Source organism: Tenrec ecaudatus, chromosome 6 (genome assembly GCF_050624435.1).
Source record: "Tenrec ecaudatus isolate mTenEca1 chromosome 6, mTenEca1.hap1, whole genome shotgun sequence".
Lineage (NCBI taxonomy): Eukaryota > Metazoa > Chordata > Mammalia > Afrosoricida > Tenrecidae > Tenrec > Tenrec ecaudatus.
In genome coordinates, this window is record NC_134535.1 from 130551507 (window position 1) to 130565102 (window position 13596).

General features: G+C 52.3%; 1 protein-coding gene across 1 annotated transcript in view; it reads right to left on the reverse strand.

Annotated features, from left to right (window-relative positions):
• Positions 1–9230: 9230 nt before the first annotated feature.
• Positions 9231–13596, reverse strand: part of PRMT8 (protein arginine methyltransferase 8) — a 129500-nt gene continuing 125134 nt past the window's right edge. The window contains exons 9-10 of the mRNA XM_075553144.1: positions 11974–12095; positions 9231–10054 (exon numbers count right to left, since the gene is read on the reverse strand). Coding sequence (XP_075409259.1) covers positions 9971–10054; positions 11974–12095 — 206 coding nt within the window. The 3' untranslated portion in view covers positions 9231–9970. The remainder of the gene's footprint in view (positions 10055–11973; positions 12096–13596) is intronic.

Genomic DNA, 13596 nt, shown 5'->3' on the forward strand with positions numbered 1-13596 from the left:
TACAACCCTAGCAGGAAGGCACTGGCATCGCCCCCACTTCCCACAGAAGAATCCACACCGGAGCAGAGAAATCAAGTCACTTGCCACGTGTCTCAAGGCCATTCCCTGGAGGAGCCAGGCTCCAGTCCAGGCCTGTTCGTCTCCAAGGCTGGCCAAAGTTCAAGGTGTCATCTATGACCATGAAACTGAGCCACCAGTCTGTGAAGACCGTGCCTTTGGCTGCCAGCGGGATGTTCTATCCAACTGAGCCAACCAACCGTGGCCAGGAAGCAATTGGAATAGCAGACGCCCAATAGGACCCATGGAGCCTCTGAAAGATGCTTCGAGACTACTTGTCCTAAGTTGAAAGTGACTTGGAGCCTGACGCTGCCCTGGAAACAGCTGCCTGGGGCTTGGAGACGGGCGGATTCCGCCTCGCACAGACCCTACAAGCCATCCCCCTCCCCCCCTCCAATGACCCCGCTGTGGACATCCTGAGGGTGAATGAGGTGACTCCAAAGGGAAACGACCTCTATGCAATCTCCTTTCCAGAGCAACCCCACAAAGGAGCCTCACCCTCCACTCTCCGCTGCTGCCTCAGAACAGTTCTACGGCTTTTACATTTCCCTTCACTGTGGTTCAGTTTTTGAAGCAGGCAATGCGTTAAATCGCTCACCGTTTTCCAGGGGAAAGGATGCCAAGCTGGGTTCAGGAGGTGGTGAGCCTGTGTGGCATGCTGATCTTTTCCTGCCCGCCCAGCTTCAAGAGTGTCAGTGCCATCTCATTGCCACAGCAGAGTCCCCTTGCAGTGGTTCTTGACCTGGGTCCTGCCTGGCTCTCAAGGCTCCCTTGTCACTGGCAGCCCCCTACCCCACACCCCCTCACTCTTCTTGGCCTCTGGATGCCTAGGGCTGGGCCTTGGCATGTGCCCCTTCTATTTGAATGCCCCTGCCCTCACTGCCTCCCATCTCTTCCTCCTCTATCTGTCCACCCCACCCCCCGCCCCTGGTCTTGCTTTTCCAAGTTTGGTGTTAAAGTGACAGCTTCCAGGAGTCCCTCTTGATCTCAGGCTCCAAGTAACAGTACCCCTGAGCCCCTCAGCCCCTGGACTTCATCTTTCAGCACATACACACACACACACGACTCGCATCGGGTATCTGCGGTTCCGACAACCTGTACATTCCAGGAGGGCAGGCAGAGTCTGTTTCATCCTTTGCTGGATTTCCAGGTATCCTGGTTGAAAGCCAGCCTGCAGTCGTCGAGGTCTGAAGTTCAAAACCCACCAGTTGCTTGCACCAGCAAAAAAGACGGGGTTTTCGACTCCCGTGAAGAGTTACAGCCTCGGACACTCACAGGGGCAGTTTTACAGGTCCATGAGTCCGCTTAGACCTGTTAGCAGCAAGATGGGTGTGGTGAGTGTCGGGGCTTGGAGCACCAACTCAAAGATTGGTGCCTCTGAACGCATAGTGACTGCAGGGCAAAGACCCCGTTATCTTCTCCCTGAAGGTCTCAGCCTAGGAAACCCCATGGAAAATAAGAGTCGGCCACAGACAGGGATTCAAGCAACAGCCACTGACTGGACATTGGGAGAGCTCACTCACTCAGCCCTCTCGGTTCCAGTGGGGAATGGAATGGGAACCACTGAGCTGCCAATGAGATGGCACCCTGTGTCTCCCCGGAAACCATGCCTAGCATCCAGCCCCAGGCCCAGAGGGGCCTCGCCTGCCCCCGCTGAGAGGCTCCATGTGACCCGGTGCTGCCCTGTTCCTAGCCCATATTGCTGAGTGGCCGCGCTCTCGGATCTGTTTCTTCCCCTCTGCGCAGAGAGATGTTCTCTTGGGAGGTTCAATGCCGCCGCCGTGGGCAGAGACTGGTTCCTATTGTTCGTTCTTCTAAAGCCTTCTGACTCACAATGCCACTGCCCCCATGTGTTTCTGCCCTGCTGATGGCAGTTGTTGCCTGTGGGGAGGCGACTGGCTCTTTTCCTTTCGTTGTAACCCGACGTCTCTCAAGCATCTACAAGGGTATCATTGTAGCCAAGATTAGGTTCTTGGCCTGGCTCCCGGGATGGGCTTACAGTCACTAACCTTGGCCCCCAAAGAGAGCAGGCACCCTGAGGATGCAAACTCCATCCACCCCCCCTCCACCCCCACCAACTACAGCTGGGCCAATAGCTCTCCTGGGAAAGGCAGCTCATGCGTTGAATTCCAAAGGAAAACAGACACCGTGGATGGTCTAGTTTTGGGGTTTCAAATCCACTTTCTACTTTAGAATAGTTTCAGACTTAGAGCAGAGTCCCCGTATGCTCCTGCCTCCGCTTTCCCTGTTGCCCCCACCACCACCCGACAGCCACCCGTTCCTTTTCACTGAAGTCCTACTTTATCCAGACGCCCTTGTGTCTGTCTTTGTTGTTGTCGTGTTTGCCAAACGTTCTTTTCCTGCACCCGGGATTCGTGGAAAGGAGCTTCAGAGCCGTCAAGGCGCCGAGGTGCTCCGTCGGAAGGCTCGATGCATGACTCACCCAAACAACACACACCTGGCGAGAGCAGTGATTCTCCGGGGAGAGGAAAATGAAGCTGTTGGATTCCCTACTGTGCTTCCCGCACGATGCACACCGGCCCTGGCCAGAGTGCACTGGGCGTGGGCTCCAGGCCCCCGGGAAGCTCCGGTGCTTTAGAACTGGACGTGGAGACAGCTGGAAGGTGCTGCCTGCCCAGGGTGTCCCAGGTGGGGCTGCCGAATCTAATGAAGGATAGTTTAATGCTAATGAACGGAATCGTGTCTATTGAGGCTGCGTAGTCACTGCCGGCCTAGAGGATGAGGGGTGGGTCAGAAGACTGCCACGAGTCATTCTGGAAACCTTTAAAGAGCTCTCGAACGAAAGGCGCACGGCTGTTCAGGGCTCTGGGGAAACACCACGTGTGCCTCACGAGCGATCGCTGCCTCCAAACTCTGGGCCAGAGTCTGTAGCCCTGGCTAAGTGTAGGTAACCCAGACGTGGTATCTGGGGTCTGGCCCCTCAACAGCCCCAGGCCCCAGACCCTGGCATATCAGCAAGAGCAAGCAGGTACCAATACCGTGTGAGCAGCTGTGTTGCCCATGAATTGGAATCCAGGGCAGAAGGATGATTAAGATAGCTATTGTGAGGAGAATTTTCATTGCCGTTACAGGTTGCAAGCATGTTTTATATTCATGATATTTCATTGCTTTCGGAGTGATCTCTGTTGAGGAAGATGAAAAATACTAAGTCCCCTGTGTCGTGCCTAGTGGCTTGCTGAGATTTGACTAGGTCTTTTGGCTCCAGGTAGGGTAATCAGTCATGCATTGGGCTGCTACCTGCAAGGGCGGCAGTTCGAAGCCACTAGCTGCTCTGCGGGAAAAAGCGGGTAGTCTGCTCCTGTACAGACTGACGGCCTTGCAAGCTCAAAGGGGTCAGTCAGTTCTGCTCCATCTTCTAGGGACTGACTTATGGCAGTGGATTTGGGCTTGGGCTCCAAAACTCATATTGTCTGACATTGTTGCCAATGTGCCTGATGCTGGCTTTGGAAGGTGGGTTCAGCAAGCACTACCACAGCTGAAGAAGCTTACCATGACCTTGAAGGTGACCCAGAAACGGGCAGCATTTCACTCAGCCTCACAGAACGCCTCAAGACAAACAAGACCAGCCTGCTCGAGCCTGCAGGTAGTTCTGGACTCGTCATCAGTAAGGCCCTGGTGTGCACACCCTTTGTGCTCCGCTGCTCATCAAAAGATTGCTGGATTTTGAACTCCACCAGTGGTGCTGTGGAAGAAAGGTCCTGGCAACCCATTTTACTGTTTTTCTAGTTTTCATTCCTCTCGGTTATCTTTTCAATGGAGCTTTTGCTCTGTTTCATTTTTGTTCATAGTGCTGGGTTTTTCTCTCTCTGTTTGTTTGCATTTGTCTCTGTATGAGATCCAGGATAGGGAAACTCCAGCGAGACAGCAACTGTCCTGATCCTGCCTTGGAGCTTGGGCGAGGGCGGTTGGGGGAGATGGGGCGCTAATAACAAGGAGTACAAGATAGAAGAAAATGTTCCGAAATTGATTCTGGTGATGATTGCACAACTCTCTTTTAATATGTTTAAACTATTAAGTGGTGTGATCTGTGAATTATGGGTCAATAAAATAGGCTTTGGCTTTTTAAATTGCAGCTGAGCAAACCCCACGGGGGCCGATCCACTGTGCACCCTGAGCCGCAATCAGTTGGCGAGCAACTAAAGGCAACTGTGGGTGAGCTGTCGTTCGAGTGTTAATGGTAGGACATGAGCTGTCGTTCGAGTGTTAATGGTAGGACATGAGCTGTCGTTCGAGTGTTAATGGTAGGACATGACCTGAGTCTCAAAGGGGCAGGGGATGACCTAGACCTCCGGGAGAGTTGCCCGACTCTAAAAGCAGCAGGCTGAGCCCTCCTGTGGAATTCACATAGATCAGGGAACTGTGGGCACATTATGTTCTGCTTCCCGGGTTTGGAGGCTGAGATACACTAAGGAAGCATCACTACTTTCCCGCTCCTTCACGCAGGGCTGTGTGGGCAGCTGGGCTCCAAACCAAGTGTGGCTCCCAGGGTGGCATAGGGCAGGGTGAGCGTGGGTTAGGGAAGAGCCTCACGTTGGAGTATTTGGCCAGTAGCAGGCCTACCCAGAGATTCGTCAGCAGACACCAAGTTCTATGAGCGCAGGCGCAGGGTGTGATGAAACGCTTGTCATGTCCTTGGTGCCTAGTTCGGGGCCTGGAACCGATTCTGTTTCCGATAGATATCCATAATTATCGACAGAACTTTTGATCGCCAAACACAACCACTGTGGCTCAGGCAGGCAGAGAGGGGGCCGGTCATCCTCCAGGCTCATCCTGACAGAAAACAGGCCAAGGGTGCGGGCCCAACGTCTGAGACAAGCTAGGATACCCTCTAGGTAGGGCTGGACCCAGATGTGAGGTACCCACAGGGGGTGGGGGGAGGCTGGTGTTCTGAGACAAAGAGAATCTATCTGAAGAGCAAGCCCTCCAGAGACTCTCAGTGTTGGAGTAAGGTGGGTTTGCAAGAATGGGACAGAGCTCTTATAGGCTCTCGAACCTGGGACTTGACATCCAGGCAGGACGGAAGCCCACGTTGGAACTAGCCACCGGTCAGGGGCAGACCCCGGTTAGGTGAGCCCCTGGGCACAGGAAGGGGCTGGCACCACCGCTGCAGCTGCTGTTGCTTCTCTTCTACTGAGGTCTGGAGCCAGGCTTGGCTGGGCTGCGGTATCAGGCAGCGTGTCAAGAAGAGAGAAGGGCGGCGGCACAGCCAGCGGACCAGAAACCTCAGTGCTCTCCGTGAAGTTGATGGCGGCCTCTGTCTCAGGCAGGAGACCCTCATTGAAGTAAACCATTCCGTGCTACTTGCTAACAGGTTGATGGCTGGAGACCCTCCAAAAGGCAGGCCCAGTGTCTGCCCTGGACGTGTCTGAGTCTTGAAAGCCCATGGAGAGGTTCTACTCTGCAGTGCAAGGGGGTCTCCGTGAGTCCAATGGTCTTGAGAACAACTAACGATGATAACTGTCCAGAAGAGACAGCTTCTGGGGTGGCTTTTCTGAGTCTGCAGAAAATACCAGCATATCCCGAGAAACACGGGAAGAAGAGCCCAGAGCCTGGAGGTCCTAGAGTGGCTGGTGACACAGTCTATGTGAGTCCGAGATGTGCTGCAGTCACCTGCCCTGTCACCTCCCACCTGCAGCCCCACTGTGCAGGGGGAACTCCGGGCAGAAACAGACTGGTCCCTGCCCCTTGGAACTTGTGGTCTAGTGGAAGAAAGAGGCCATGCTTGGAATGGGCCTCAGAACCAGCAGTGATTTTGGTATAAATAAGCCCAAATAACATTACACAAGAAAGGTAGGCTTGGGGAGCTGTGAGCTAGAAGTAGAAGGGAGAACGTCCCCGCAGTAGTTACTTCATCTGGTGTCAATTTGAGAGGATTATGAGTGAAGGGGTGGAGTCTGACCTGAAATCAAGATATAACCAATGAGACCTGTGTGTGGGCATGGGTTCACCCTGAGGATTCTTGGAAAACTCTAGGATTTCCTCCTCGGAGGCAGAAGACACACACTCACTCTGCTCACTCCTTTGGAGACGCTCTACTGACAAGACACATGGCGTTTCACCCTGGGAGCTGGAGAAGCCACGTGGTGACCCCTGCCAAGGCAGAGATGCTTACAGCACCACTGGATCCAAAGACTTCCCACCCACAGGCCTGTGATTGTCCTGCATTCAGCATCATTGCATGCGTTTCATGAGTCAGAAGAGGACTTTATAGTTTGGCATCGGATATATTGGGCTAATATTGGACTATGGACTTGATATGGACTGGCTGGGATCTTTTCTTACTGTACAGTTGCTCTTGTATATAAAGCTCTTTCTTATACACATATGAGAGTCTCCATGAGTTTGTTTCTCTAGTCTATCCAGACTAACACAGTCCCCAAGGAGGGAGAAGCTTGACGGGGAAGAGAGTCACAGATGGGTTTTATACAGTCTCCAACAAAAACAGGAAAAGGTAAAGAGTCATGAAGTTTTCAAAAATGAAGTTATCTTTATAGCATCTCGGGTGTCAACCCAAGACTTCATCTTCTACTGGTGCGTGGACTTCCGTTCGGAACACGCTGGAAGCAGCGGGTGCTCATTCTCCTCTGAATCAGAGAGCAATCACTATTCCCACTGGGATAATCCCAGGGGTGGGAGGAAGGAGGCTACTATGGAATTCCTCCTGTGGGCCTCCCAGCGTCACGCCTACAGCCCTGGAGCTGAGGTTGACGGTCCAGAGCACGGGTTGAGTGGTCCTCTTCTCCGCTGATGTCTGGAGAAGCTGACAAGACAGCCAGGCTTTTGCTCAGCCTGGGCCCAGGGATGTGGGCATGCCCGGCTCCCCCAGTATCATACTCACTCACTGCCATCGAGTTGATGCTAGCTCTTAGCGACCCTATAGGTCAGGGCATAACTGCCCCATGAGTTTCTGAGACGGTTGCCATTTAGAGGAGTAGAAAGACTCATCTTTCACCCCCAGTACCTAGAGCCCCCAAAGCTCATCATCCTTGTCGACTCCACTTGGCTCCTGGCAATGTAGAGTTTTCCCCAGTTGACGATGGTGGGAATTCTCCCTAAGTTGGATGGGCTCCCTTATTCAAGGCTACATAGAATGTAATTGGTGGAATTCAGGGTCTTTCCAGCTCATTTCACATGAGCACTCATTAATGAAGCTACCCCTCCTACAAGGGACCTCAAAGAGAGGCCCCTGGGCCTACCTGATGTCCTTCTTCAACCTTCTTTCCTCTCCTAGCATCTCTTAAGTTTATGTACTTTGCTGGTCAACTACATTGAGGCAAAAAGAAATAAATTATGTTCTCTGTATTGGTTTAGTAGTTACACGTTCGGCTTCAATCCTCCAGGTCAGCAGTTCGACTACACCAGCCACTCTGAGAGGGAAAGATGGAGATTTCTACTGTCATAAAGTTACAATCTTGGAAACTCACATGAGCAGCTCTACCCTGTCCTATGAGTTGGCATCGACTCGATGGCAGTGAGTTTGGGTTTTCTTTAGTGGTTATGAGTTGGGCTGCAATCCACACAGTTGGCAGTTCAAAACCACCAGCAGTTCCATGGGAGAAAGTCTGGGCTTTCTATCGCAAATAGTTACAGCCTCAAACACCCACAGGAGGGTCACTATGAGTCAGCTCAGATGCGATGGCAGCGAACTAGGTTTGGCGTTGGCTTTAGGCGCAAAGAGAATTTTCCCTCCAAGATTGAGGTTCTGAGGCATCAGCAGTGGGTAGGCAGTAGAGGGCGTGTTGCTCAAGTGGGGCTGGAGCTTTCCCCACAGTTGGCCCCCAGCTCCACTGCCTTCTCGGGTTTCAATCTGGCTCAGCTGCAAATGGGTGGGTCACACCTTTGGAATCAACTCCCCCACAGCTTTGGAGAAGCCAGCAAACTGCAGCTGTTAGAGGGCTAGGGTCGTTGCCTGTGGATTCTGTTGTTCTCTGAGGTACTCCTATCCCAACAAGTCTGCTCACCCCATGCAATTCAAGTCTTGGGTCTCCTTGGCAGCCCCCACCCTTTCCAGGTTCCATCAATTCTCCTCGCTGTCTGTTATGGAATTGAGGGTCCCCCATGCACACATATGTATCGGAATCCTAACCCCTATGCTTGTGGATGTCATCTCACTGAGTGCAGTGTAATCCCCTCCCATAAGCCCATCAATCAAGAACTTGAAGCCTGCCATACTTAATCAATAGCTTGAAGCCTGCTTCATAGTAGCTTGAAGCCTGACATAAAGGGTGTGTCCTAAACCTAATCACTCCTGAGCTCCTAGAAAGAGCAGTGTAGACATTGGGAGACGCCCTGTGTGAACCATCTACAAGCCCAGGAACCAAGACCCATTCGCGCTACCGGTGTGGAAGAAACCGATGCTGCAGAGCCATGGAGTCTGGGAGAAAATAAATTTCTGTACTTCACAGCCATCCGCTCGGGCTCTCTCTCTTACAGGTGCACTCGGAAACCAAGACTCTGCCCTCATGGTTCCAGGGGTGTCTTTCCCACCTGGGGGCATGACACACGTTCTCTCCATCTTGACAGAGACAGTGCCGGGCCTCTGGGAGGCCTTTAGTTACCTGTTTCCCTTTAGCTGGCGTGAAGCCAACCGCATTCAAGTCTAATCCATTCGGTTGTTGTCCATCAAAACCCTGTTCAGGAAATGCCATCCATCTAGCCTCAGTCAGGATGTGGTCACAGGGCATCCATTGGAGGGGATGAAAATGAGCTTTACCCAGCTTGTCGCAGTACTGGGTGGGCTCTGAGGCATTTGAGTTTCTGAGATAAGCAACTTTCATCTCATGGAAGCCACCACCTGTCAGTCAGTGGGGTTTTCCAGGTTGCGTCCAGGGCACCTCCTGCCCTGGACCTTTGCTCCTTCTGGGGTCCACACTGTCTCCTTTTCTGGTGCACTCTCAGCTAGCTCAGGTGCCCAAACCCCAGCCCTAGGACCCTCTCTCTGCCTCTCCAGGAGTCTGCAGAAGAGAAGTTCTTGAAGCAGCCCTGTGGTCCCTTCCTTCGGGGAGCAAGTGCGGATACACACACGCATGCAGAGACTGCTTCCCAGGATGATCTTTGTCTGTCACCCCGCCCCCAGACCGCCCCATCCAGAGCACCAGATGCACAGATGCCACCTTGCTTCACTCTCATGTATATTTATTGAGCGCCCACAGGGTGCGTGGTCTACCTCGGGGTTCAGAGCCACGGTCTAATCAAAAGGAGACCAGTGCTAATACAGAGAACGTTTCCTAGCTGCTTAACATCTGTTAAGGTGTGGGGAAGGGGAAGGAACTAATCACAAAACAAATTCCTATTCGAAAGCAACAGAATCTCCTCCGAGAGTAATATAGATTCCACACACGCACGCACACACACAAGCGCACACCCCTCTGAACGAACACAGAAGTCTACCCACTGGGCTATATATGCATGCATATACAGCTGCTGTGGGCAAATAAACTAATGTGTATGCCATAGGCACGCACAGCCACGCACACGCCACCACACACACAGATCATCTCGCTTATGCTATCGACAACACTACGTCTCCAGGTTCTAGTGGAAGCGATCTGTCCTGGACGCCTGTAGCATGCAAAACGTGAACGGTCCGGAGAGTCACAGTTAAGGAGGACAATGGGTCTACATGTGTACTTTTCCGTCCTGGGGGGACCAGTCACAGCACTCGGGGTTGTTCTTTCCTGGCGCCCACAAAGCCTGCGTGAGGGCTCCCCGAGCAGAGCCCGGGAGCCGGGAGGTTCTCCGTCCGGAAGCAGGGCCCACGGGGGCCCTGAGGAGCTCAGCAGTCTTCCGGGCAGAGTTGTCAACTGCAGCTTCCAAGTGTGTAGTCCCGCAGTGTTCCTCGGTGCAAGGGCGGCAGCCCGAGGCGAGAGGCTCCTTTGTCCCCCCGCGGGTGCTAACGCATTTTGTAGTCATTAGATACAGATGTTTCGCACAGCTGTCCCTTAAAATCCAAATCTACAGTGAAATCGAGGTCCCGCTGCGAAGAAAGAGCAAAGCGTCATAGCCCAGGTCTGCGTGAGAAGTCATGGCGTGTCAGGCGAATTTGCAATCAACAGCGTTTGCTGCCTGGTCACCCGTTAATTTCCCCTACATGTCCTGTTACCCACTTTCCATTGTCGCATTGTTTTCTCACACAGCCTGTCAATAGCTCTAGGCTCTGTTGGGCCCTCCCAACCCTTCCCAGATTGTCTCCCCTGATACCAGCGTCTCCCTTTACCCACAGGAGAGCCGTCTCTTCCTGGAAGCCAATCATGTCAAGTCAACTCCAACCCAGGGCAATCCCTTATGGCTCTGCACTGCAGGCAGTTTTCCCGCGGCTGAGACCTCAGATCAAGGAGCCCTGGTGGTGGTTAAGTGTTGGACTCCTAACTTCAAGGTCAGTGGTCGAACCTACCAGGCACTCTTCCTCTTGCCGAGAAAGATTTACAGCCACGGAACCCCTACATAGGTAGGGTTCACTATGAGTTGGAATTGAGTCAATGGCAGTTGGGTTTGGGGTTCATCTTAGGTCACTGGGTGATGCTCTACTTCCATAAAGATAATAGCCGGGCAAACTCAATGGTGATGGACATGGGGTCTCCACATGTCCCATGGAATGGATGGGGTTTGGTTTGTTTGCTTGTCTTGTGTTGTTTTGGTGAATCTTATGGAAGTAGATTGGCACCGATGAGTGGCTTTGAACCATCACCCTTTGGGTTAGTAGCCAAGGCCAAATGATTCCTGTGAACCTTTAAACTGACCAATCAAAGTTCACTATGCACTAACCTGGAGACCTCACATTGTTTGACACACATTAAAAAAGTAAAATAAAATAAACTCACTGGCTTCAAGTTAATTCTGACTCATAGAACAATTCCATAAGACAGGCTGGAACTGCCTCTGTGGGTTCCTGAGACCGTAATGCTTTATGGGAGGAGAAAGCCTCATCTTTCTCCCAAGAAGCGGCTGGTGGTTTTGAACTGCTAACCTTGTGGCTAACAGATCAACTTGCAAACACTATCACACCAAAGAGCCTTACTTCCAGCTGGTTGTTATCTTGTTCTAGAGTGCACGCTCCTGTGTTGCCCTCCCTGTAGGTAGACTGTCCTTCCTTCGCTCTGACCCACTGAGAACTAAATTCTACCTGCTTTCTGTGTGAGTCTGACTTCTTTGTGTTGCGCCTAACGTACCATCCAAGACATGCCCAGGCCTCCAGGTGGTGGCCTCCCAGCAGCCAGAGGCACAAGTCGCTATTGTGTTCTTCATGTTTTATAGCTAAGGCGCTCCCCACCCCCACCCCTGCAGCTCCCGGGAGTCTGTGCTGGGCTGCACTATCCTCCCAGGAAGCTCTTTGATTTCTCCCTGCAACCCTTCCTGTCATCATAGAAAAAAATGTTCCCTCTGAGTCCATCTCTGGGAAAACAAACTGGGTAGTAGAGTCTTTCTGTGGCTTCACCGAAACAAACAAACAAAAAACAAACACAAATTCTAGGGCCTTTTAGTGTACACCGCACTCCAGGTTGCTCACAGAGGGCCACCAGGGCACCAATACTCTGGGAAGGCTGAAGAAATGTGAAGCGGCATCTTCCAGGCCACCAGCAACGGGTCCTTCCTGCGTCTACTGCTGCTCAAGGAGGTGAAACGCCCCCCTCACCCTCGCAACAGCCTCTGTGCTCCAGCCCCTCACACGGTGACCCGGAAGCTGAGCCCAGAGGGGGATCCAGGGAAAGTTCCTGAGATTTTAGGTCCTTCAGTTTTGCCCAGACACAGCCAAGCATGGCTTCCTACTGCCTACTGCCCCTCCCGACTCTGTACAAGGCACCGAGAACCTTGGCGAGTGGGTCCCCTCGAGGTGCCCCCGGAACTCAGTTGTATCAGTTTCACTCTGGCGCACACAGGAGCCGCCTCAACACTCACCACATTTTTGGCATTTGGCTTCATGGATATGGTCCCGTAGATTTCTTCCCCCCTCCGAACGGTGAGGTAATCTTCCAAGTAGAAGACAGTTTGTTTCCAGTGAGTGTAGGGGGCGTCTGGAGCTGAGGGTCGGAGACAGGGAAGGTAGAGAGGAAAAATCAGAGGGAAGCTGTCTCCAGACCCCACGGGAGATGCTTCTGGGTTTCCCCTGGGACTTGTTGGACCCCCTAATACTCCTGGGGATCAGATGCCTGGTCCTTGTAGCCTGGTTGCAAACCCTGACCCAACCCCTACTCACCCACAACAACTTCACCTCCCCGTCAAGTTCAGGGTCGCTCAGGATTGCTGATCTCAACTACAGTCCAGAAGACAAATGAGCTGATCTAACAAGGAGTGGATGATAAAACTCTCTCACCAACTACACTCATCCCTACACGCGAATCTCAAAATGCTACTGTCCTTCATGAATTCAACCGAGTGGGACAAAGATTTATTTGTAGAGTAGGCCATCCTACCTCCCATTAGATCACTTGGTTTATATAAATAAACTCAAAACTAAGCTGACATTCCATGTACTTGCTCATCCGCCCTCCTTAAAGCTTCCCCTGCTCATGTCTGTGCACCTTAGAACTGAACCCCGAACCCTTGGCCCAGTATGTCGTGGGGCTTCAGCGAGGCCCTTCCTCTCACTTCAAACTGAATGAAAAGGATCCGGAGCATAATCCTCGCCTCACAGCCCCAGTGCTGGTCCACCATCATTCATCCTGCATGATTCAAAGCCCCAGGGATGCTCGACTCCTTCTGCATGCTCTGCTCGCTCTACCCCTCTCCTCTCAGCACATGCCATCTTCTGGAGCTTGATGCTAGGGACAGCGTCATACAGGCCATCTTTCTCCTGGGCCGGCATCTGTCTTTGCAACACCTTCCCTTCCCTATTTCCCAGACCCTCTCTCATCCTTCCGCATCCTTTCTTATTGAGGAGTTTCTCCTGGGCACTCCACCTGGATCCAGGTATTCCTAGCATCATGGCATTACACGCTGTGGCATAAATGTCGCGGGTTTGTTTGTTTGTTGTTTTATTTTTTGTTTTTAACTTGCTTGTATTCTCCAGGAGACTGTCACCTGCAGAAGTGTGGGGTCGTGTCAGCTTGGTTACCGCTGTGTTTTCAGCGCCTACCACTGTGCTGGGAGTACTTCCAGTGTCGAATGCAAGAGTCCAGGTAGGAATCCAAAGAGCAGAGACTTGTTGGCACGTTAGTCAACCTTCTCTGGATGCTCAGCTACCTTGGGACCATTTCAGCATCAGTTCCTCTTGGCTCTTCATGCTCGTACCTTCCTCCACCAGGATGAAGGATGCACACATGCCACTGTTAGGGATCAGGGCTGAAGATCAGAATACTTGGGGAGAACATAACAAGCGCCTCTAAGTGCTTCCAAAACGATCCCACGGAAAAGGTACGTAACCTCAGAGGTGGCTTTGTGACAGGACTATTTTATTCTATAAGCTTGTGAGCTGAGACCCATTCCAAGCGTGTTCATACAGTAAGTACAAATGGCCCTTATGAGGTGCACCCGGCGGAACCCGAGGAGCCCTGGTGGTGTAATGGGTTATACGTTTGGGGA